Source organism: Symphalangus syndactylus, chromosome 15 (assembly GCF_028878055.3).
Source record: "Symphalangus syndactylus isolate Jambi chromosome 15, NHGRI_mSymSyn1-v2.1_pri, whole genome shotgun sequence".
Lineage (NCBI taxonomy): Eukaryota > Metazoa > Chordata > Mammalia > Primates > Hylobatidae > Symphalangus > Symphalangus syndactylus.
The window spans coordinates 72906912-72933133 of record NC_072437.2 but is presented as its reverse complement, the minus strand read 5'-3'; the positions used below and the strand labels follow the sequence as shown (position 1 = coordinate 72933133).

The following is a 26222-nucleotide window of genomic DNA, read 5'->3' as shown; positions in this document are numbered from 1 at the left end:
CAGGAGTTCCAGATAAAGAGGAGTATCAGATAATTCTGAAGAATTGTAATAATCTAGGTGAGAATCTGGGTAGTGGTAGGAAGATGTTAAAAGACGGAGCCTCCGTAGGGCTTGGCAACAAACAAGACTTGGGATGGGAAATCGGACATGGAAAGTTAATCATTAAAGCCTCAATTTCCTCATTTGAAAAATTGGGTACCTACCTCAAAGAGTTAATTATACACATTAATAAATGTATAGCATTTAGAACCATCCCTGGCATTGTAAGATCTCAACTCTTTGATGTAATCACTAATTCACACAATAAACCTTTTAAACCGCTAGGTGCTCGGGTAATGGACAAAGCAAGCAAACAAGGTCCTTGCCCTTACTGAGCTTTTGTGGTCCAGCGGGGGAGACAAATATTAAATAAATGTATACCCAAATATTTTATTAAATAGAATTTATTAAATTCTACCAAATACTATGAAGGACGAGAATAAGGTGCTGAGAAAGAACTAAGGGGGAAGATCTCTTTTAAACCAGGAAGATAGGTAAAGTCTGATAAAATGATACTTAATCTGAGAGCATATTAGCCAGGGCTCAAAGTCTGAAGTAACAGAAAACTCCAGCTGGCTCAAGGGCAAGGAGCTTATGCATCATTTAACAGAAGAGTCCAGGGTAGAGCTAGCTGACTTCAGGCCCAGCTGATCCTTGAGCGCCACCACCACCTCAACTCTGTTGCGAGGGCTCCTCCACAGGCCAGCCCTCCCTTCACGGCTCCAGCTGTACCTCTGCATCTCCAGAAGTGTGCTGCTCTTTCCCAGTACTTCCCCAGTCCCAGAATGGGCTTTCATTGACCTGACTTGACCAGTGTGGTCAGAAGTTGTGATGTTGCTTGGTTGAGCCTGGCGCTGGCCTGTAAGTTCTTAAGGGCAGTAGTTGGGGGCAGACAAAAACATCAAGTGTCCACCAATTAAGGATGAGGGAGTGTTAGCACAGTGGGTGGGAAAGAGTATTCCAGGATGAGAGCAGCCTGTGTGAGGCCCGGGAGCAGGAAGAACGGAGTGGAAGAGGGTGATGTGGCTGGAGCACAAGGCACAGGAGGAAGAAGCAAGCTGGGGTCAAATCACGTAGGGCCATGTAAGCCAAAATAAGGATCTTGGATTTCATTTTAACAGCAGTGGGAAGACACACTTGAAAGATCCCAATATTTGAAGCTTGACAAGCTGGAAGCATCAGTTCTAAGAACAGAAACTAAGATCGTAGGAGGGAGGTGTTAAGGCTTAGGGAAATATGACTTAGACAAACTGAGGGGCCACCACTAAACAACTGGTGCTCCCTTGCGGATAATCAGAAATGCTTAACAGTCTTTATTGCCCATCGATGTGGTTTGGCTGTGTCCTCACCCAAATGTCACCTGAATTGTAGCTCCCATAATTCCCACGTCGTGGGAGGGATGCAGTGGGAGGTAACTGAATCATGGGGGTGGGTCTTTCCTATCATATTCTCATCATAGTGAATAAGTCTCACGAGATCTGAGGGTTTTATAAAGGGGAGTTCCCCTGCACATGCCCTCTTGCCTGCCACCATGTAAGACGTGTCTTGCTTCCCCCTTTGCCTTCTGCCATGATTGTGAGGCCTCCCCAGCCAGTGGAACTGTGAGTCCATTAAACCTCTTTCCTTTATAAATTACCCAGTCTTGGGTATGTCTTTATTAGCAGCGTGAGAACAGACTAATACACTCATCTTTAAAAAACCTCTTCACTACACAACCTCTTCTAGCTACTATCCCTTCTCTCACCTCCCTTCTTTAGCAAAACTCCTCAAAAGAGCTGCCTAAAGCCACTGTTTTACCTCCTCAGCTGTTTTCTCTTCCATCCACTACAGACTTCTAGTACCAGCACTCCATCAAAATTAATCAATGTTGTCAATAACATTGACTTTGCCAAACCCAACAGTCAATTCTCAGTCCTCTTTTTATTTGAATTCTCAGCAATATTCACAGAATCATCACTCTCCTTGAAATACTTTCTTCCTACTTCACTGGCCTCTTCTCAGTCTCCTTTGCTACATTACTCTGCCCCTTTCCATCCTGTGAAGTTGGGAGAACTCCAGGATTTGGTCCTTGGTACACTTTGAATACATTCCCTCCCTAAGCAGCTCATCCGCTTCTGTGGATTTATATACACACGGTACACAGTGAAAGGCTGGTATACATTTCAGAGTCAATGGCATACATAAGGCTGACTAGAGCTTTACTTTGAAAAACTAAGTATCTTAACATTTTATTTTACATTATATTTAACACAAATTATACTTACAACTACCCAGTAACTCCTAGAACAAGGACAAAGTCAAGTTTTGTTTTGGTGACAGTTTTCTGACAAGATTAATAGAGCACAAGGGACAGGTCCCCCATTTGACTTTCAAGGAACAATCATAAAACAGGGTAATCTTTACTGCATCAAATTCCCAAAACTAAGCCTTTGAAGTAAGTTGACATAATACTTGTTGTTTCTTCTCAAATTTTTAATGGTTCTCCACAGTATGCTAGGTCCTTATTTTCTCATTGGCTGTAATTTGACAAGTTCTCCAAAAGCACTATCATGAACTTAATTAGATAATACTTTCAGTTGTACTTAAATCAGAAGGATCGTAGGCTTGATAAGCAGGTCAGCCTGAAGCTACCAGGCAGCTCCGGAGGCTCCTGTGGCCATAGCTAACAGCGCACAGGAGGGCCCCTGGCCCAGGATGAGCGCTCAGAACCTTTCAGAGAGAGTGATTCGGGGTCTACTGGGTGTCCAAGCTGCAGAGTGGAGCGTGAGAGCTCAGCTGCCATGTGACAGAAAGAGCTGACATGAGAGAAAAGACCCCCACACAGTGAAAAGCTGGGAGAAAAGAGAAACAAAACTCATTGGGGCCGGGCGCGGTGGCTCATGCTTGTAATCCCAGCACTTTGGGAGGCCGAGGCGGGCGGATCATGAGGTCAGGAGATCGAGACCACGGTGAAACCCCGTCTCTACTAAAAATACAAAAAAAATTAGTCGGGCGTGGTGGCGGGCGCCTGTAGTCCCAGCTACTCGGAGAGGCTGAGGCAGGAGAATGGCGTGAACCCGGGAGGCGGAGCTTGCAGTGAGCCGAGATTGCGCCACTGCACTCCACCCTGGGAGACAGAGCAAGACTCCGTCTCAAAAAAAAAAAAAAAAAAAAAAAAAACTCACAACCTGACAGCAGAGTTCCTGGTCCCAACTGTCGAGACCTGTCTCCACCTCCAGTGGTCACAGTATATAGTTACCCAGGCCTGGAAATCTCCCTTTTCCTAATTAGTTTAACTGGTGTTCCTGTGGTTTGCAAACAGCAACTGCATCTTCAGACAGCACTGAGGAAGTAAAAGGTGTGGGACGGTCGGTCCTGAAAGGAGATGACGGGAAGGAAGAGCTGGCTGGCAGCAATGTCTCCCTGGCCAGAAGGTCAGGGGCGGCCTCATCTGAGTAGCAAACACCTTTATATTTTTAAAATTACTTGTCCTACATCCTGGTACTACTTAAACCATTCTGTTAATTAAGCTGGGTAATTTAGTATCAATGAAACACTAATAATCCTTAAAGAGTGAATGACTGGACTACATGTCAACAAGACTAAGGTTAAACCTTATCGAAACTTCATAAAAAGCGTGTTATGATGTTAATGTTCATGTTTGTCTTTAAAATGGGTCAATGTTTAAAGGGGGACAGAGGCAGGGGAATGTGAATGGTAAAATCGGTCCAGCTCGGCTTTCACCTCATTCTGTTCAGTTTCTGTAATGGATAGATCCACTGGAATTTCTGCAACAGATACAAATAACAAATATCAATTTAATAAAATTAAAAGCCATTAAGACAAATGACACAATACTGTGGCCATATATTTTACACTTATAAAATAATTGAGGATAGATTCCCACTGATATCATTAAACTGGATAATTCGGGAATCTGAGATTCAGGGATCACAAGTTCTGTATCAAAAGATAGACACAGGCTATTAACTTAAGCTGGCAAATGTCAATTAAAAACAAAATTTTTACTAATATTCAAATTTTTTTTCTTTTTTTGAGATGGAGTCTCGCTCTGTTGCCAGGCTGGAGTGCAGTGGCATGATCTCGGCTCACTGCAACCTCCACCTCCCAGATTCAAGCGATTCTCCTGCCTCAGCCTCCTGAGTAGCTGGGACTACAGGTGTGTACCACCACACCTGGTTAATTTTTGTATTTTTAGTAGAGACAAGGTTTCACCATGTTGGCCAGGATGGTCAAATGTTAATTTTTAAATGTTCTCCTCAAATAACACGTGAACTTTCTTTACAAAGGTAACATACCAGTTTTCTTTGTTGCTGACATCTCGGATGTTCTGTCCATGTTTAAGGAACCTTTTACTGGGTGGCACTGCTTTAATCGCTATTGGAGTAGCTAGGTTTGAGTTGTATTTTGATAAAAGCTAAAAAAAAAAACAAACACAAATTCCTTTTTATCGAGCCATATGAACAACATAACCTAAATTTGGAAGAAGTTATAAAATGTTCAATAAAAGCTATGGGGCAGGCATGGTGGCTCATGCCTGTAGACTCAGCACTTTGTTTTTTTTTTTTTTTGAGGCAGAGTCTTGCTCTGTCACCCAGGCTGGAGTGCAGTGGCGCTATCTCGGCTCACTGCAAGCTCCGCCTCCCGGGTTCACGCCATTCTCCTCCCTCAGCCTCCCGAGTAGCTGGAACTACAGGCACCCGCCACTGCGCCCAGCTAATTTTTTTTTTTTTTCTATTTTTAGTAGAGACGGGGTTTCACCGTGTTAGCCAGGATGGTCTCGATCTCCTGACCTCGTGATCTGCCCGCCTCGGCCTCCCAAAATGCTGGGATTACAGGTGTGAGCCACTGCGCCCGGCCAGACCCAGCACTTTGGGAGGCCAGGGCAGGTGGATCACTTGAGGTCAGGAGTTCGAGACCAGCCTGGACAACAGGTAAAACCTCGTCTCTACTAAACATACAAAAACTAGCTAGGAGTGGTGGCACACACCTGTAATCCCAGCTACTCGGGAGGCTGAGGCCCAAGAATTACTTGAACCCCAGAGGTGGAGGCTGCAGTGAGCTGAGATCATGCCACTGCACTCCAGCCTGGGAGACAGAGCGAGACTCAGTCTAAAAAAAAAAAAGACATGCTAACAGCAATGAAAAGATGGAGATACTAGAAATTTAACTTGGATGCGAAGGACTGATTTTTAAAGCCTAAAATGTATTCTGACTGAGGTTAGTGAAAACAAGTAGCAATATATCCCTGAGAGGAAATTAAGCCTTAACAAAGATGTTAGGGAAAATACACAAAGGAAAGATGTAAAACGAATGCTCAAAAGGAAGGTCATCAATTATAAAAATTATGAAAGGAGAACATGAAATATCAGCTATAATTTTTTCATGCATAAAGGGGTGCTATAGTAAATATAAGGCTTCCTTCCTTTTACAAAGAAATAAGGAGAGATGAAGCAACCATTGGGAAGTGGAAACTATATAATTTTCATAAAGACAGAAGATGCTCCTTCATGCAATTTATTGTATCTTCCAGAGAAGCAGAAAAGACAGAGAAAGAAGGATAACAAGTACTTTATTGATATCCTAGCATGAGTCAGTTCTAATGGCATCTGAGTATTTTCCTAAGTGATTTATCCTTCTCATGGGTCTCTGTAAGTCAGGAAGATTTCTAGAATGGCTATTATGAATTCCACACGTGTAAGTAATAATTGCCAAACACTGTAACTTCTATTAAGGAGGGGGAATGTCAAAGAATCAGACTGGTTATTTAGAATTGGCAGTTGTTATAAGTGATTAGTAGACTAATGGTAACTGCTGTTAAATACTAAAGAATCAGATACAGTCAGGTATCACTTAACAATAGGGATACATTCTGAGAAATGCATTAGGTGATTTCATCGTGTGTGAACATCACAGTACTTACACAAACCTAGATGGTATACCCTACTACACACCTAGGCTATATGGTATAGCCTATTGCTCCTAGGCTACAAACCTGTACAGCATGTAACTGTCCTGAATAGTGCAGGCACTTGCTACACAGTGATAAGTACTTGTGTATCTAAACACAGAAAATGTACAGTAAAAATACAGTATCATAATCTTATGACTGCTGTGGCATATGCAGTCCATCATTGACCAAAATGTTATGCAGCACATGACTATATTCTAATATACATCAATCGGTGTTTCTTAAACTGAGGTCCAAGAAGTCTCAAGTTCAAGAAACACTGGTATGTTATTCATGATACCCTGGCTCTGGGAAACTGTAGGGTAAATGACTTTTCTGACTTTGCCAGCAACACTTCTAATGGAACCATGATCGACATGGAAACCACAGTTTAACAAGTATTAGAAAATAAGATCCTGACAGCTCAGAATTTAGATTTTCTCATCACCAAAATTAGCACATTAGCCCAATGATAAACAAGACAGCTTATATGCAGTTTCAGGTCTTTAAATATTTCATTTTGAAAAGAATATCAGAAAAAAAAAAATAGCCTGGAAAAATAACCTGGAGAATATCTTCGGGAATTTTAGTTACTTCTGGAGGTGTAGGTGTTCTGAGCAGATTCTCATAAGAAGAAATCGTAGGTGAAGAGGGATCTGTTAAATTCTCAAAGCATGTGTCTGAATTTAAAACCAACGAAGTACGATCTTTAACTTCCAAATCATTTGATGAACTATTTGTTTTTGATAATGGGTAATTTGTGGATACCTATTGAATAAAAATAAACCATTAAATTATGGTAATATAACATAATGTAGTAAATAAAAATAGTTAATCATTTGTTAGTTCTATTGGGGTCTCTAATAGGCCTCCACATGCCCCATCTTCTCTGACCAAGTTCTAAACAAAATCAAGAACAAATGGCATACAGAGGACAAAATATCATCTTCGTTACTAATAAAGGTTGACTTAAAGCTTAATGTCAGCAAGGTGTGGTGGCTCATGCCTGTAATCCCAGCACTTTGGGAGGCCGCGGTGGGCCGATCATGAGGTCAGGAGTTTGAGACCAGCCTCGCCAACATGGTGAAACCCCGTCTCTACTGAAAATACAAAAAATTAGCCAGGTGTGGTGGCGCGTGCCTGTAATCCCAGCTACTCAGGAGACTGAGGCAGGAGAATTGCTTCAACCCAGAGGTGGAGGTTGCAGTGAGCCAAGATCGCAGCACTGCACTCCAGCCTGGGTGACAGAGTGAGACTCCGTCTCAAAACAACAACAACAACAAAAAACCAAAAAAAAAAGTTTAATGTCATAACTAAATAGAATGAACCAAAGATTTAGATGGATACTCCCACCCCATCTCAGGCAACAGTGAGTGTAGTCAGACGAAAATCACAGCATGAACAAATGTTACCACATGCCCTCCCAAAAGGAAGAAAGCAGATCAGAGGTAAGTTTAGTATGCAGATTATTCATGCTAAATCAGCCAGTTGGGTAAGTCGTTTCATCTCTCTCAGGTCAGAGTTAACAGAGAGAGAGGATAGAGTGTCACCTCAGTAGGGTACCTTCCACGTGAACATAAGGAGTAGATTAATTGTAAATGGCAGGTACTAACAGGCAGATAACCTGATACTTCAATTGATAACACAGCCCTGTGTTCATCCACAGCTGCACTGTCCAATATAGTAGCCACAGCCACATGGGGCTCTTTAAATTTTAAGCTAATTAAAATTAAATAAAATTTAAAGAATTAAATATTAGTTCTTCAGATATACTAGCCACATTTTCAGTGCTCAATAACGTGATTAGAGGCTACCATATTGGACAGTGCAGACTATAAAACATTTCCATCATTATAGAAAATTCTATTGGATACCCTAATACAGTATTGGTTTTCTATAGCATTGGTTAAGTGACCATACTGACTAAAGAGGGATAAGGTTTTGATTTGATGAAATCTGATTAAATTTATTTGTTGGTAAAATTGAGGGGAAAAAAGCACAAAATCACCCATAATTTTATCACCCAGAGATAACTACACTTCGCTGTTTCTATCCACTTTTTCTTTAAAATATGTGTGTATATATATATGTGTGTGTACATACACACACATCATTTTCCATATGATTAATATTTCTTGAAAACATTTTTTTATACGCTCTCATCTGTTTTTCAAAACATGATAGTATACGTAACACCTGATCTTATGGATATGCCTTGCTGTGTTTTAGTTCTTTGATATCATTCGATATTTATATTGTTTCCCATGTTTTGTGCTTGTAAATAATGCTGTTCCTTACTCTATAACTTGTTTTAAATCTTTCTCCCAATTTGCCTTAGAAAAAATTCTGAGATGTGGTTTAACGGTATGAAAAATATTTTTTAGAGCAACTGATTTATGCTGCCAAGCTACCCTCCAGAAATGCACTGTAAATACACTCCTAAAAGCTGGATTCATCCATGTCTTCTAAACAGACTCTTTGAGCCTGCAAGCAGTAGTGTATTTGAGTCTTTAGGAGAAAGATTGTGGCTTTCAATTTTATGGAAAGTTACCAAAGCTATGCTGTTCTTTGTAGATGGAATTTTCAAACCAGGAGTACAGAATGTAGGTACCAAAGGAGAGTTGGTAGACTCGGCATCTAAAAGACAAATAAAATGGTCATTAAAAAATTATAACTACAGTATGCTTAACTGGACAGGAAAAAATCTCATATTTACATAGGTAATTATCATTAGCACTAATAAAGTTCAGCAAGGATGCAAGAGTAATATACAATACCAAATAGTTGTGTTGTAATATATATTAAACATAAAAGCAACAAACTATTACACATATTATTTGAAAAAAGATACTTTTCACAGTAGCAAGAAAGACAAGATACCTACAAATATATCTATTAAAAATGGTGTAAAACCTTTATGGAGAAAATTATCAAACTTCTGGCAAAGGAAGAGGAAGAGGGAGAACAGGTCACTTGCCTTCCAAGATGGCAGGACTTACTCCAAAGGTACAGTAGTTAAAAACAGTATAACATTAACCAGGGATGGAAACATTAAAGATAAGAACAAGAGAGACCCATGCATATATAGACAAGAGAGACCCATGCATATATAGACAATTGCTATCTAGAACACATAGTATCCCTCGAGGCAACCTTAAAAAACAACAAAGAGAAAAGGTAAATATGTTAGAAAAACAATCTAACTGGCAAAATATCTTAAGTCTAAAAATCATCAAGTACTGGAAAAGACGGAGAAACAGGAACTCAACACCACTAGTGAGAAGATAAACCTTAACAGCCACTCTTAGCTGACTATTCAGCATTTTCTAGAATAAGTAAAAATGTGCATGCCCTTTGACCTGGCAATTCTACTCCTAGATATGAGAAACATATGCACAAGGGAAAATTTCCTTAGGGTACTGCCTATAATAATAAAAAATAAAAACACTACCTCTTAATCAGCAAATGAATATGGCTCATATATACAGTAGAATACTATTTATCAATTAAAAAGGATGAAGTGTGCCGGGCGCGGTGGCTCACGCTTGTAATCCCAGCACTTTGGGAGGCCGAGGCGGGTGGATCACGAGGTCAGGAGATCGAGACCACAGTGAAACCCCGTCTCTACTAAAAATACAAAAAAAATTAGCCGGGCGTGGTGGCGGGCGCCTGTAGTCCCAGCTACTCGGAGAGGCTGAGGCAGGAGAATGGCGTGAACCCGGGAGGCGGAGCTTGCAGTGAGCCGAGATCGGGCCACTGCACTCCAGCCTGGGTGATAGAGCAAGACTCCGTCTCAAAAAAAAAAAAAAAAAAAAAGGATGAAGTGCTTTGGGAGGCCAAAGTGGGCAGATTGCTTGAGTCCACGAGTTTGAGACCAGCCTGGGCAACATGGTGAAACCCCTCTACCAAAAAAATACAAAAACTAGCTGGGTATGGTGGTGTACGCCTGTAGTCCCTGCTACGTGGGGGCTGAGGTGGGAGGACTGGCTGAGCCCAAGAGGCGGAGGTTGCAATGAGTTGTCTACAGTTGTGACCAGCCTGGGCAACATGGCGAAACCCCATCTATACAAAAAATACAAAAATTAGCTGGACGTCGTGGTGTGTGCCTGTAGTCCCGGCAACTTGAGAGGATTGCTTGAGCCTGGGAAATTGAGGCTGCAGTGAGCCAAGATTGTGCCACTATACTCCAGTCTGGGCAATAGAGTGAGACCCTGTCTCAAAAACAAAACAAAAAAATCATAAAACTCTAGGATTTTTTTATTTTGCTTTTTCATGAACACCAATGTTTGCTGGGACAAATATGAAAACACTGTGTGAAAATTTTCTTTAAGTTACTGAGCTATTCAAAAGAAACCAAAATTTAAATTGGCAGCTGATGTATTCCATGCGTGGTTTATATAAGATAATGTACAACTCTAATCAATAGGTTAAAAGTATTATGGCTCTACATCAAAAGATTGGTGAATAAACATATAAGTTTCAGATTAAAATGTTAATAACAAGCTGACAAATATTGAATATAATCAAGAGTATTAAAAACATACCAGAAAATTTTCTTTCTCTTGGACAAAATCATGCTGAATGAAATGGTACTTAATGTAATCCAATGTTAGGAATTAAACAGATGAAGAAAACTATTAGAATGTCTAAGATGATGAAATCAATTTTGTTCAAGGATGGTTTGGGAAAAATGTTCCTGAGAAGTAACTTGATTCTTATACTTACCACTTTTTTCCAACTGCTGGATGATGGGGCTGGGAGTGGCAAAGACATTATCATTAAGCCTGGATTCTGTCTCTATGGCCTCCTCACTGGCGTGATTCATAGGGAAATTACAAGGTTAAAAAAGTTAACATTCAATCTCTGGGAAAAAATTTAACCTTACTAAATATCAAGTTTGGACAAACATTCAGTTATGCTTTATGGTATAGAAGTCCCATGAAACAAATTCTTTTCTTTTTTCTAATACATATCCATGGTACAAAAAGGTTAAGGACCATTAAGTTCAACTTATTAGTTCAAAAAGGGAACTATGTAACTGATGGGGCTTCAAAATCCTAAAGTGGAATTTTATAACCAGTGTACACATATAGATTAAAAACTTGCCATTTTTTTAAGACTAAAATGACTGATCCTGTCATATGATTATCATTGCCTAGCCAATTACACAGATGTCTGTAAAATAGTTATAAAGAGTATCACTGAATACAAGATAGTTCAGGATTGATTTTCACTTACAAGTTTCCAGTTTTGAATTTAAACATAATGACCCATGCTGTCTTTAACATCTTGTGTAAATTTTTTTTTTTTTTTTTTTTTTTCCTGAGACACGGTCTTGCTCTGCTGCCAGGCTGAAGTGTAGTTGTGCAATCTCAGCTCATTGCAACCTCCACCTCCCAGGTCCAAGCGATTCTCCCACCTAAGCTTCCCGAGTAGCTGGGACTACAGGCGTACACCACTGTGCCTGGCTAATGTTTGTATTTTTTTGGTAGAGACAGGGTTTCGCCATGTTGGCCAGCCTGGTCTCAAACTCCTGACCTCAGGTGATCCACCCACCTTGACTTCCCAAAGTGCTGGGATTACAGGTGTGGATTACAGGTGTGAGCCACTATGCCTGTTCATTGTGTAAAACAGTTTTTTAAAAGTGTGTATACAGTATGGCACATATACAAAAGAATATATATGTTGTACAAAATTTCTAAAAATAAAAGGGCTGGGCATAATGGCTTATGACTGTTGCAGGGCCAAAGTGGGAGGATCTCTTCAGGGTATGAGTTGGAGACCAGGCTGCACAACAAAGCAAGACCCCATCTCTACAAAAAATAAAAAAGAATTAAAATGAGCTGGGAGTTGCGGCACATACCTGTAGCCTCAGCTACGCAGGAGGCTGAGGTGGAAGAACCACTCGAACCCAGTTCATGGCTGCAGTGAGCTATCATCCTGCCACTGCACTCTAGCCTGGGTGTTGGGAATGTTTCATGGAAACAGTTGATTTGTAAATGTCTAAAACCTTTTACCCAGTCATTTTACTTCTAAGAAAACTCAACAAACATTTTGGCACGGTAGTATTTATTACAGCTTATTTATAATAGGGGAAAATTGGAAAGAACCAAAATATGACAGTGAGACCCTGTCTCTAAAAATAAAAAGAAAGAAAGAAAGAATACTACTAGTACCTGTGTAGTCCTCTGTGGACGCTTCCCAACTTGGTACCCATCTCTGCCCTACAGAGGGAAATTTCTGTCTAGATTTGCTTGGTACTTTAACTACTTGTGTACTCTTAATATAATTTTTGTGCTTTTGAACTATAAATGAAATGTTTATATATATATAACTGTTTATATATATATAACTGTTTATATATATAACTGTTTATATATATATAACTGTTATATATATATAACTGTTTATATATATAACTGTTTATATATGTTTATATATAACTGTTTATATATATATATAACTGTTTATATATATATAACTGTATATATATATATATAACTGCACACTTTGTTTTCCTTGAATTTGTTCATTTAAGTAAAATTTCATAAAGGCTTTTATATACACTGACAATTTTCCCTAAGAAAGATTCACCAGTGGCCACCAGCATTATAAAAGCATTTTCTTATGTCTTATCAACACTGAACATAACCTGTCTTTTTTGGTATTCTCTCTCTTAACTTTAACAAGCCTAGTTAAAACTTGGAAATAAAAACATCTGGATATGTTTTATCCAAATACGCATCTGGATAGTTGAAAAATGACATCTCATTTTTTTATTTGAACTTCCTTCATTACCTGCAAGGCTAAAAGTGTTCATATGCTTATTGGTCAATTGTATTTCTTCTGGGGTTTTTTTGTTTTGAGATGGAGTCTCACTGTGTCACCTAAGCTGGAGTGCAGTGGCACGATCTCATCTCACTGCAACCTCTGCCTCCTGGGTTCAAACAATTCTTCTGTATGAGCCTAATGAGTAGCTGGGACTACAGGCGCCTGTCACCACGCCCGGCTAATTTGTGTATTTTTAGTAGAGCCAGGGTTTCACCATGTTGGCCAGGCTGGTCTCGAACTCCTGACCTCAAGTGATCCACCCACCTTGGCCTCCCAAAGTGTTGGGATTACAGGTGTGAGCCACCGCGCCCAGCCTCCTTTTGTTAATTCATGTCTTTGCTCGTTTTAAAAATTGGGATGTCTGTGTTTCACTAATTACTGCATATGGGTTTTTAAAACATGTATCTATATAACATATATATGCACATATATTTATTTTATCATGTTATAAAACTTTTCCTGCTTTGTCGTTGGTCAAATATTTTATGATACAGTGGTTTAAATTTTGTATGTGATTAAATCTATCCATATGCTTTACTATGATTTCTAGCTTTGATGTCATGCCATAATTTAACTACTTTCTACTGTTAGTTATTTTGGTTCTTTCCAATTCTCCCCATTTAAAATCAGGCTGTAATAAACACTACTGTGCCAAAATGTTTGTCAAGTTTTTGTAGAGGTAAAATGACTAGGTAAAAGGTTTTAAACATTTAAGAATCAACTCTTTCCATGATACATTCCTGACAATGATATATGAACACACATTTCATTGTACTCTTCTAACAGTTAAAACAAATATGCTTTGTACTATTTTGATAGACAAAACTGTTTTTAAAATATTTATTGGTCATATCTATTCCTGTCCATTGCTTAGGCTGCTTTTGGTGTGTTAGTGGTTTCTTATCAGTATGTGTGTAATAGCCCTCAATGCAATTATTTTCTTGGTTTATTTTTTGTCCTTTATATGCTTCATGTTCCAGTCTATTTATTTTATTTTTATTTTTTTTAGAGGCGGGATCTAGCTATGTTGTGCAGGCTGGTTTCAAACTCCCGGGTTCATGTGATTCTCCCACCTCAGCCTCCCAAGCAGGTGGGACTAAGGCATGAATCACCATGCCTGACTCATGTTCCCTTCCATATTTCTGAATAGAATAAACAAATGTCGTTAAGATGTTTAATCATGTCAATTAATTTACAGGTTTCTTGCAATTACAAACATATTGGTAATTGCAGTATACTCTTTCACTGTTTAAACAGATAACTTATCTATATTTCTTTTACTTTTTAAATAATTATCTAAATATTTATCTTTTTGATCTATCTATATTTTATGTTGACTTGAGGCAGAGATGACTTGATTTTTTTCCAGTTAACTAATTGTTCCAGTATAATTTACTGAATCATCTTTACTTCAAAAATACCTTCAGGATCACTTGAGGCCAGGGCTTAGAGACTAGCCTGGGCAACACAGTGAGACCCTGTCTTTACAGCAAGTTAAAAAAAAAAAAAAATTAGGCAGGCATGGTGGTCCACACCTGTAGTCCCACCTACTTCTTGGGAAGCTGAGGCAGGAGGACTGCTCGAGTCTAGGAAGTCAAAGCTGCAGTGAGCTATGACGATGCCTCTGCACTCCAACCTGGGTGACAGACTAAGAACCTGCCTCTAAAAATAAATAAATAAATAAATATATAACGAAATAGTTGCCCTGTGTAACTATATAAAATATATATCTTCTATCAGTCTCTTACTTGAATTTTATTATTTCTATACATTTTTCATGTGATTTGCTTGAGTTGCCTAGGTACAAAATGGCCTAGAAGTGCAACACAGAAATATTTCTTATTTCCTATCTCATTACACTGGCCAGAGCATCAAGAATGATGTTAGGCTGGGCGTGGTAGCTCACACCTGTAATCCCAGCACTCTGGGAGGCTTAGGCAGGTGGATTAATTGAGCCCAGGAGTTCAAGAGCAGTCTGGGCAACGTGGCAAAACCCCATCTCTACTAAAAATAGAAAAATTAGCCAGGCGTGGTGGCTCATGCCCACAGTCCCAGCTACTCGGGTGGCTGAGGCTCGAGAATCACTTAAACTCAGGAGGCGGAGGTTGCAGTGAGCTGAGATTGCCCCAGTGCACTCCAGCCTGGGGGACAGAACAAGACCGTCTGAAAAACAAAACAAAACAAACAAACAAAACACACAATATAGTCCTTAGTTCTTAATGCTCTTATTTGTTTTATGTTTAGATAAGGACCAGTTCTTAGGTTTATCAATTCTACTCTTTTAAAAATCTTTTGGATTAAAATTTTATCTTTAGTGTTTTTTTCCCCAGAGTTATGGGGGTTTTTTCTTTGACATGAATGTTTATTTTCCTTCTTTAATAGTAACAGTTTTTAATGATAAGTATTTATCTGTAGACACTGCTTGGCTACTTTGATAAGTGGTATTTTCATTGTAACTCTTACGGTTTTAATCACCATTTCCACGCTAATGACTCCCAAATCTAGTTTAGCACTGAGTTCTTCACTGAGCTTTAAACTGATATTAGAATGCCTAAGCATGAAGAGGCACTAACAATGTCAAAATCAACATGTAAACACATCACCTATCCCCCCATACTCCAGGTATTCTTTTCTTGTTCTAATATCATCCCAAGCAACAAAACAGAAACTTGGGGTTTATCCTAGATCATCCTCTTTTCCCATGTCTCCAGAGCAAATCAATCACAAGTTCTTACTAATTTTACACCTTTAACTTTATTCCCTCTTTTCTATGCCTACAAATATCATCTTTTTTTCAGGCCCTTATCACTTCTTCTATAGTCTCTCACCTGAAGAAACCGATAGCTCACACTTCACTGATAGTATTGGTGATTCGAGAAGATCTGTAATATAAAGTATCTGAAAACCTTACCACTAAAGAACTTATTGGCCAGGCACGGTGGCTCACGCCTGTAATCCCAGCACTTTGGGAGGCCCAGGCGGGGGGCGGATCATGAGGTCAGGAGATCGAGACCATCCTGGCTAACATGGTGAAACCCCGTCTCTACTAAAAATACAAAAACATTAGCCAGGCGTGGTGGCAGGTGCCTGTATTCCCAGCTACTTGGGAGGCTGAGGCAGGAGAATGGCGTGAACCCAGGAGGTGGAGTTTGCAGTGAGCCGAGATCATGCCACTGCACTCCAGCCTGGGCAACAGAGCGAGACTCCGTCTCAAAAAATGAAAAAAAAAGAAAAGAACTTATTGATGTAACCAAACACCATCTGTTCCCCTAAAACCTACTGAAATAAAATAAATAAATATCTGAAAACTTTTCAAAGCAAAAATGTTGTCTGAAACATTATATTTCTTCTGGAAAAAAATCAATAAATACAAAATGTTTAGAAAGCTAGATAAAATATGCCTTTTAACAGAGCTGCTTACCTTTTATTATTCCTCACATTTTTAAGTCCCATTGTGTAATCTTCATTTAAACACATAGTATATTCAGAAATACCAAAGTGTTCTAATTTAGGAGTTACACACTCAAAATCATCCATTTTTAGTGCACATTTTGGAGTTTTTAGTACTTTTACTAATGATTGTTTGGTAGGTGGAGTTACAATTACGGGCTCTTCCTTATAGTTGTTCACTGCTTGTGGAAGGTTTGGTAGAACTTGGGATACCATGTACCGCTCAAGACCAAAATCTGAAAGTTGTGGACTACGTGGAGACTTCTCAGAAATACAACTGCTTGTAACCGCAGGATCAGACAGATCATCTTTCACATCAGTCTTCTGAAAATTTTCACAATTAGACAACTCTGGGTCAGAGTTAATGGCTTCTTGCTCGTGTACTAAGAGGAAAAATCAGAATATTCTGGTCAAACATCAAAATGGAAAACTTCATGTTTACAAAAACAACAGAAAACAGCTTATCTGAAATTTCCCAAATCAGCAAAAGTTCCGATTGTCTAAACATTTTATTTATTTAGTATTTATTGAGACAGGGTCTCGCTCTGCCATCCAGGCTGGAGTACAGAGGTGTGATCACAGGTCACTGCAGCCTTGACCTCCTGGGCTCAAGTGATCATCCCATCTCAGCTCCTGGGGTAGTTGGGACTACAGGTGTGCCACCATGCTCAGCTAATTTTTGAATTTTTTTTTATAGAGATGGGGTCTTATCATGTTGCCCAGGCTGGTGTCAAACTCCTGGGCTCAAATGATCCTCCTGCCTTGGCCCCCCAAAGTGATGGGATTTCAGGCATGAGCCACCACACTCAGCTGAAATGTTATTTCAATTGTCCCTTTAATAAAGTTCTGACATGTATCTCTTGTGCACCCATATCCCATTGTGATTATACATTAGAGAAGGCAAGCAAGTTAAAGTGTTACAAGATGAAAAATTAATATTCACAAATAAAAGTCCAATTTTCTTACATCCTTAATGTGATTTACTAGTTTTTCTTAATTTTTTTTTTTTTTTTTCTCAGACTTTAGTGAGCATCAGAATATATTTTCTGTAGCTTTGACTGTTGCCCAGGCTGGAGTGCAGTGGCACAATCACAGGTAAGTAGGCAACAATGGGGGAAGACCCCAGGTTGGGGAGAACAATGAACAACTGTTCTGAGAAAAGGCTAATCACAAAAAACCTGCAGGCACAACAACTTTGTTCCTTTTTTTTCTTTAATTATTTTTTGAGTCAGGGTCTCACTTTGTCCCCCAGGCTGGAGTGCAGTGGCAATCTCGGCTCATTGCAGCCTCAACCTCCAAAGCTGGGACTATAGGCACGCACCACCATGCCCAGCTAATTTTTTGTATTTTTGGTAGAGGCAGGGTTTCACCATGTTGCCTAGACAGGTCTAGAACTCCTGAACTCAAGTGATCTGCCCACCTCGGCCTCCCAACGTGCTGGGATTACACATGTGAGCCACCATGCCTGGTCACAACAACCTTGTTCTGTACCTAGCCTGCCTCCAGCATGACCCTATAAAACTTCCCTTCAGCCTCTGCCTCTTTGCAGACAGCCCCTTCTCTGCTGTACTGCCCATTGCAACCTTGCAATGTATTTTCATACTTTCGCTAATAAATCTGCCTTTCTCTACCTACAACTGTCTTGGTAAATTCCTTTACCACCTGCGACACTAGCCCCAGCTAGTCACACCCACAACACTGGGCTCAGGTGATTCTCCTACCTCAGCCTCCCAGGCAGCTGGTACTACAGACATGTGCCACCATGCCCAGACAATTTTTTGTACTTTTTGTAGAGACAGGGTTTGGCCATGTTGCCCAGGCTGGTCTTGAACTCCTGGGCTCAAGTGATCCACCTGCCTCAGCCTCCCAAAGTGTTGGGATGACAGGCGTGAGCCACTGCACCTGGCCTGAAACTATATTTTAAAATTTCATGACAGTATGGAATCAACTGTGTTCCAGATTTAACACAGAGTATATTATTTTAGATTCATAATTTCCAGATGCCTCAGCTAAATAGCAAAGACTGCTACATAAAGATAAGTTTGTATCCTAAGTTAGTCTGGAATACCTATATAAAACACCTAGTTGAGAAAAATAATAGGAGAGCATTTCAAAGATACACAGTTTCTCAACCATTAATAGGTTATATACTTTTTTTTTTTTTGAGATGGAGTCTTGCTCTGTCACCCAGGCCAGGGTGTGGTGGTGCAATCTCAGCTCATGGCAACCTCTGCCTCCTGGGTTCAAACAATTCTCCTGTATGAGCCTAACGAGTAGCTGGGATTACAGGCACATGCCACCACACCCAGCTAATTTTTGTATTTTTAGTAGAGACAGGGTCTCACCATGTTGGCTAGGCTGGTCTTGAACTCCTGACCTCAGGTGATCTGCCTGCCTTGGCCTCCCAAAATGCTGGGATTACAGGCATGAGCCACTGTGCCTGGCCGGTTATATACTTTCTTGTTTGTTTGTTTTGTTTTGTTTTAAAAGTCTTGAGTTTAAATCTCTAAAGTTTTATATTTTGATTTCATAGTTTTTGTTCCTTTGAAGAGCTTCTGAGTCACTGAGTTGTTTTGGCATTATGCTTTCTGTTACTTTTGAGAAATGCTACAAGAGTTGCCAAAAACCTACTGATGTATTTATCACAGGGCTGTCATTTCAGAGATTAATAAATCATCATTATCACTACTCCATAGGGAGATATTATTATCCCCATCTTATAAGTGAGGAAAAAGCAACTTAGAGAAATTACCCAAGGTCACGCATGTAATAACTGGTGGAGCCAGTATTTGAATCTGTGGCTCTTTCACACCAAAGTCAACTGAATTCTATGATTCCATGCGGGGGGTGGTGGTGGTAGTATGGGTTATTTGTATGTAGGTATGTATGTATGTATTTTATTTATTGAGACAGGGTCTTGCTCTGTCATGCAGGTTGGAGTGCAGTGGCGTGATAGTAGCTCACTGCGGCCTTGAACTCCTGGGCTTAAGGGATCCCTTCTGCCTCAGCCTCCAGCTGGGACTCTAAGTGTGCACCACCATGCCCAGCTAATTTTGTAAAAGAATTTTTTGTAGAGACAGAGTCTCATTATGTAGCCCGGGCCTCAAGTGATGCTCCTGCCTCAATCTCCCACACTGCTGGGATAACAGGCATGAGCCACTGTGCCCCTCTCACATGGACTGCTTAACTTACCTGCCACACACATCCTCAATACATACTTGTTCAATAATAGAAATGAAGACACTGGGCTGGGCGCTGTGGCTCACGCCTGTAATCCCAGCACTTTGGGAGGCCAAGATGGGCGGATCACGAGGTCGGGAGATCCAGACCATCCTGGCTAACACGGTGAAACCCCGTCTCTACTAAAAATACAAAAAAATTAGCCGGGCGTAGTGGCGGGCCCCTGTAGTCCCAACTACTTGGGAGGCTGAGGCAGGAGAATGGCGTGAACTCGGGAGGTGGAGCTTGCAGTGAGCCGAGATCGCGCCACTGCACTCCAGCCTGGGCGACTGAGCGAGACTCCATCTCAAAAAAAAAAAAAAAAAGAAATGAAGACACTGAAGTTAGTCATTCAGAGGTATGGAGGTATGGGCATAACAATCCATAACAGTTAATAATTAACTTTGGGTGACTGACATGCTAGGCACTGCTCTAAGCAACTTTATCTTATTTAATCCTTATACAATCTCATGAGATAGATATACTAAACATTCCCACTTTAAAAATGAGAAACTGAGGCACAAGGTTAAGTAACTTGACAAAGATAATAATACAGCTATTAAGTGGTGGAATACAGATTTGAAATCAGGCATTTTGGCTCCAAATTCTAAACCACTATAATAGACTGCCCTTCATTAAAATTTTAGAGTCAAAAAAGGACTTCGTCAAATTTTGTAGCCAGTATCTCTTTCTATGGAAGAGAACACTGTGAACAAGAAAAATGAAATAACATGCCTTGAGGTCTCTCAGCTTTTATTTTCAGGGCTAACGAGAAACGACTTATCCCACGTTTTGAAGATTTATCTTGTAGTTTTTCATTTAAATAGGCCATCTAGCCTAAATGTGCTAAATCTAGCATTGTGCTAGCTTTCATTTGGCATTTTGGAAAGGAGAGCAAGGACTGTCTTTATATTATATCCCTGATTAGCACTCCAAAAGCATACCACACAGTAAGAGTTGACTAAATATTTATCAAATAAGCATCAGATAATGACAGAGCTAGAACTAAAAACCATAGCCAAGCCTACAGTTGTCTTAGTTAATCATGCTGCCTTGTTTCTTCAATACTAAAACAAATGCTATAAAATGAAGTTATTCAAACCTGAATTTTTCTTGACACGTGGACTATATCCATACTTCTGGAAATACTCTCTTATTTTCATAATATCCATTGAATTTTTTTCCATTAGTACTTTTGTTGCCTTTATGAAATCAATGCCTTCTTGATTTTCCAATCTTGCTTTATCAAGAAGAATATTAACATCATCCTTTTATGAATAAAGAAAGTACATTTTAATTTCTCTAACTTCTGACTAAATCTATTTAGGATAAAAAAATTACTCGCCACAAAAAAATAATGAATCAATATTGTAGGAGTGATACCTTTAGAGTCTGAACTTCTGAATGAAGGTCATATAAAATTCTCATTGGATAATCTTCAAAGTCTTCAATATGAATATTGAAAGAAAAAAGTCCAATAAATGTAAGGAAAAGGAGGAAGAAAAAGAATATTATACAATCATATACCTTATAATGACATTTTCGTCAATGACAGATCACATATGACAGTGGTACCATAAGATAATACACCTTTTTTATGTTTAGATACACAAATACTTACCATAATGTTACAGTTGCTTACAGCATTCAATGCAGTCGCATGCTATACAGGTTTGTGGCCTAGGAGTGATAGGCTACACCATATAGCCTAGGTATGCAGTAGATCATATCATCTACGTTTGTGTTACATACGCTCTATGATGTTTGCACAATAACAAAATTGCCTAATGTTGCTCAGAATGCATCCCCATTAAGTAACATGACTGTATAACATACATACTGAAAAGCATACAAATCCTAAGTATGTAGTTTAATGAACTTTATAAAATGAGCATACTGCACAACTGGCCCTCAGCTCAAGAAACAGAAGGAGAAACAGAGCCTTATTAGAACTCTAGAAGCCCTCTTACAGTCTCTCCCTTCCCCACAAGGGTAAACTGTAGCCTGATTTCTTTTTCTTTTTTTTGAGATGGAGTTTCGCTCTTGTTGCCCAGGCTGGAGTGCAATGGTGCGATCTTGGCTCACTGCAACCTTCACCTCCCGGATTCAAGCGATTCTCCTGCCTCAGTCTCCCAAGTAGCTGCGACTACAGGTGTGCACCACTACGTCTGGCTAGTTTTATATTTTTAATAGAGACAGGGGTTTCACCATGTTGGTCAGGCTGGTCTTGAACTCCTGACCTCAAGTGATCCACCCGCCTCGGCCTCCCAAAGTATTGGGATTATAGGCGTGAGCCACCGCACCTGGCCACCTTACCCTGATTTCTAACACCATGAAGTAGTTCTGTCACTTATGAACTTGATTTAATGGACTCATACAATATGTACTCTTTTGCGATTGGCTTCTTTCACTCAACTGTTACATTCTTCCAAGTTTGTAATCTAATCCATGTTCCTTACTGTGTAGTATTTCCACAGCGTGATACCAAATTTATTTATTCTATTGTTGAAACACTTTGGATTGTGCCTAGTTTGGAACTATTATGAATACTGTTGCTTTGAACTTCCTAGAACATGTCTTTGGTACCAATGTATTCATATTTCTGTATGTTAAGAGACTTAGAAAAAGTGCTGGATTATATGTTATGCATATGCTCAACTTCAGTAAATAATGCTAGTTTTCCAACATGATTTTTACAGTTTGCACTCCCACCAGCAGTGCATAAGAAGTGCATTTGTTCCTACTCATCATCACTGGCCATCAGAGAAATGCAAATCAAAACCACAATGAGATACCATCTCACACCAGTTAGAATGGCGATCATTAAAAAGTCAGGAAACAACAGGTGCTGGAGAGGATGTGGAGAAATAGAACACTTTTACACTGTTGGTGGGACTGTAAACTAGTTCAACCATTGTGGAAGTCAGTGTGGCGATTCCTCAGGGATCTAGAACTAGAAATACCATTTGACCCAGCAATCCCATCACTGGGTATATACCCAAAGGATTATAAATCATGCTGCTATAAAGACACATGCACACTTATGTTTATTGTGGCACTATTCACAATAGCAAAGACTTGGAACTAACCCAAATGTCCATCAATGATAGACTGGATTAAGAAAATGTGGCACATATACACCATGTGCAGCAATAAAAAATGATGAGTTCATGTCCTTTGTAGGGACATGGATGAAACTGGAAACCATCATTCTCAGCAAACTATCGCGAGGACAAAAAAACCAAACACCGAATGTTCTCCTCATAGGTGGGAATTGAACAATGAGAACACTTGGACACAGGAAGGAGAACATCACACTCCGGGGCCTGTCATGGGGTGGGGGAAGGGAGGAGGGATAGCATGAGGAGATATACCTAATGTAAATGACGAGATAATGGGTGCAGCACACCAACATGGCGCATGTATACATATGTAAGAAACCTGCACGTTGTGCACATGTACCCTAGAACTTAAAGTATAATAATTAAAAAAAAAAAAGAAAAAAAAGTGCGTACTGCTCCAACAACAACAACAACAAAGTGCATTTGTTCCACATCTTTCCAAACACTTGGTAATTTTCTCTTTTTTGTTTTAGCTATCTTGCTGGGTATGCAACTGTACTACATTGAGATTTAATTTGCATTTCCTTGATGACTAATGAAATTGATGTCTTTTCACATTCCTAATGGCCATCTGAAGATAATTTTTTTTTTCTGAGATGGAGTCTCACTCTGTCGCTCAGGCTGGAGTGCAGTGGCGCGATCTCGGGTCACTGCAACCTCCACCTCCAGGGTTCAAGCGATTCTCCCACCTCAGCCTCCCAGTAGCTGGGATTACAGGCGCCCACTCCTATGCCCAGCTAATTTTTTTGTATTTTTAGTAGAGACGAGGTTTCACCACGTTGGCCAGGCTGGTCTTGAACTCCTGACCTCGGGCGATCCACCCACCTCGGCCTCCCAAAATGCTGGGATTACAGGCGTGTGCCACCATGCACGGCCAAATCTTTTTTTTTTTTTTTTTTTTTTTGAGACGGAGTCTTGCTCTGTCGCCGAGGCAGGAGTGCAGTGGCCGATCTTGGCTCACTGCAAGTTCCGCCTCCCGGGTTCACGCCATTCTCCTACCTCAGCCTCCCGAGTAGCTGGGACTACCGGCGCCACGCCCAGCTAATTTTTTGTATTTTTAGTAGAGACGGGGTTTCACCCTGTTAGCCAGGATGGTCTCGATCTCCTGACCTTATGATCCGCCCGCCTCAGCTTCCCAAAGTGCTGGGATTACAGGCGTGAGCCACCGCGCCCGGCAGAAATAGACATTTTCAAGTGACTGGAGATCATTCATTATATAATTAAAGTAAAAGTTTGCAGGGTGTAATATTTTAAAGCACATTACAATTATGACATTTATGAAATAATTCTAAAATCTGAACTACATTTTCAACAATTTAAAAAATCTCTAATAAAAAGGGGAATGGTGAATTTTGCTTTATTTATATACACATATTTTTTTAAACCCCAGCACTGTTGAGTACTAGTGTTTGTGTTGGTAACATGGTTTAGAGGGAAAAACACAGAAGTTTACTGCAACTGTGGACCACCTGGGTGAGAAGAAAGTCACTGTATGTGTAAAGTATCTTGTAAAGAACAACGTTAAATAGCTTGATTCTAAGAGAAACTGTTTAGGTTTACATGGTATTTTATTGACAAGCACACATATTGTATATGACGAAAGCATAGCACGTATAAATTAGTATATGTATTATGAGCTCAATCTGTTAACTTAGGTTCTTATTCTTAAGTGCTGCTGTCTCTGTTCACAACGTAATAGTGCTACTTTCATTATCTCAGGAGAGCCTTGGGGTTGTACATGGGACTAAAACGGACACGCGACAAGGGTTCGTAGGAATAACCATAAACAGGCCCGGGAGCTACGCTAACGCCAAACGCCGAGCATTGAGACGCGCAGCACCCGCCTCGGTGGCAGCCGTCCACGCCGTCAGTGCCTGGCGGTTCTCGTGGGACATACCGTCCCCTCGCCACGCCCCTCCGCCCGCGGCGCACCCCACGCACCGTGCCCGGGCCGCCCGCCTCACGCACCGCTTTCCTCTCCGTCCAGCGCTCGCTGCAGCCGGGCCGTCTCGCAGTCCAGCGTGCTGGCCAGAGACCGCAGCTTCCCGCAGAAGCTCCGGATAGGGTCCATGCTGACCACAGCGGGGAAGGCCTCCAGGCGTACGCGGACCCCACCGCTCAGCTCACAGCCTCCCGCCACTAGTTTGAATCTCTCGGCGCCGGATTCGTCCTCGGCTCTGCGCAGGCGCAGTCCTCTCTCGCGAGAGCCGAAGTCTCTCGCCGAGGCGCCAGGAGACCCCGCGAGACGGGTGCGCTTACGCCACAGCGTCTGCCCGCGGCAGTGGAGACGCGGAGTCCTGAGCAGCCCGGCTGGTGAGTAGGTGTGCGAATTCAGTTCTTTAGGAAGCGCCTTCTTCGCCTCTGGCCTTAGCTGGGCTCCCCGCTTCTCTGGAGGGGAGGCGGTGGGGGAACTCCCGTAGGCGTGAGGTGGAGCGCGCGCCCGCTGCTTTCTCCAGGTCCGGTCGCGCCAGTTTGCGTCCGCAAAGCCCGTCCCTCTCTTCCGCAGGCACCATGTTCCTGACTGCGCTCCTCTGCCGCAACCGCATTCCCGGCCGTCAGTGGATCGGGAAGCACCGGCGGCCGCGGTTCGTGTCGTTGCGCGCCAAGCAGAACATGATCCGCCGCCTGGAGATCGAGGCGGAGAACCATTACTGGCTGAGCATGCCCTACATGACCCGGGAGCAGGAGCGCGGCCACGCCGCGGTGCGCAGGAGGGAAGCCTTCGAGGCCATAAAGACGGCCGCCACTTCCAAGTTCCCCCCGCATAGATTCATTGCGGACCACCTCGACCATCTCAATGTCACCAAGAAATGGTCCTAATCCTGAGTCGTCGTCACCCTTGGATTTTATGGATCACGGGGCTGCCCATCTTTACTTGGTCCTGGAACTGAAAAACTGTAGCTTCTGTGAAAATGAGCCTTTGGACCAGTCTTTATTAAAACAAACAAACATTAGTAGTCTGCATATAGAATATCTAGGGCCCTAAACCCTCCAATACTTAAAATCTAATTGCTGTCCTGTCGTTTCTTTAGTCTAATAGGAAGATAGGGATCTCCTTAGTCACAAATGATATTTTGAAGGAAAGCTGCAATAAAGCCACAGACTATGATTTGAGGTCTTTGCTTAAGTATGAGATACTTGATGGGGGCTTTATCATGCAACATTAGTTTGCTTACCTTAAGAATTGCCCAAAAATAAAAGGAAATATGAGCTTTTCAGTTAAACATTAAAAAACTCCTAAAAACATTTTCCGAGATTTTACTACTAAAATTGGACATTTAAGCGAAGTAAAAGAGGCCGGGTGCGGTGGCTCACGCCTGTAATCCCAACACTTTGGGAGGCCAAGGCGGGCAGATCACTTGAGGTCAGGAGTTCAAGACCAGCCTGGCCAAGGTGATAAAACCCGTCTCTAATACAAAAAAAATTAGCTGGGCATGTTGGTGCAGGCTTGCAATCCCAGCCACTTGGGACGCTGAGGTGGGAGGGTCGCCTGAATCTCAGAGGCAGAGATTGCAATGAAGCGGAGGTTGCAGTGAGCTGAGAGCATACCGCTGCACTCCAGCCTGGGGGACTGCATCTCAAAAAAGAAAAATAAACGAAGTAAAAGATGT

General features: G+C 41.0%; 2 protein-coding genes across 7 annotated transcripts; one reads left to right on the top strand and one right to left on the bottom strand.

Moving 5' to 3' along the window:
- Window positions 1-1940: 1940 nt before the first annotated feature.
- SKA3 (spindle and kinetochore associated complex subunit 3) lies at window positions 1941-24804 on the bottom strand. Of its 5 annotated transcripts, none has more exons than XM_055245031.2 (9): window positions 24580-24804; window positions 20873-20934; window positions 20592-20757; window positions 16242-16653; window positions 10715-10800; window positions 8541-8626; window positions 6554-6757; window positions 4338-4456; window positions 1941-3806 (listed from the first exon to the last, which is right to left on the bottom strand). In XM_055245031.2, coding segments are annotated over exons 1-9 (1239 nt in total). In that variant the 5' UTR covers window positions 24683-24804; the 3' UTR covers window positions 1941-3805. The 5 variants fall into 5 exon arrangements, with proteins under 5 accessions (XP_055101006.1, XP_055101008.1, XP_063475098.1 ...); XM_055245033.2 differs by having other exon boundaries at window positions 24553-24687; XM_063619028.1 differs by having other exon boundaries at window positions 1941-4456; window positions 24580-24772.
- MRPL57 (mitochondrial ribosomal protein L57) lies at window positions 24681-25857 on the top strand. Of its 2 annotated transcripts, none has more exons than XM_055245035.2 (2): window positions 24681-24924; window positions 25118-25857. In XM_055245035.2, exons 1-2 carry the CDS (start codon window positions 24681-24683, stop codon window positions 25429-25431), a joined length of 558 nt encoding a protein of 185 aa, XP_055101010.2. In that variant the 3' UTR covers window positions 25432-25857. The 2 variants fall into 2 exon arrangements, with proteins under 2 accessions (XP_055101010.2, XP_055101011.1); XM_055245036.2 differs by having other exon boundaries at window positions 24826-24932.
- Window positions 25858-26222: the final 365 nt, after the last annotated feature.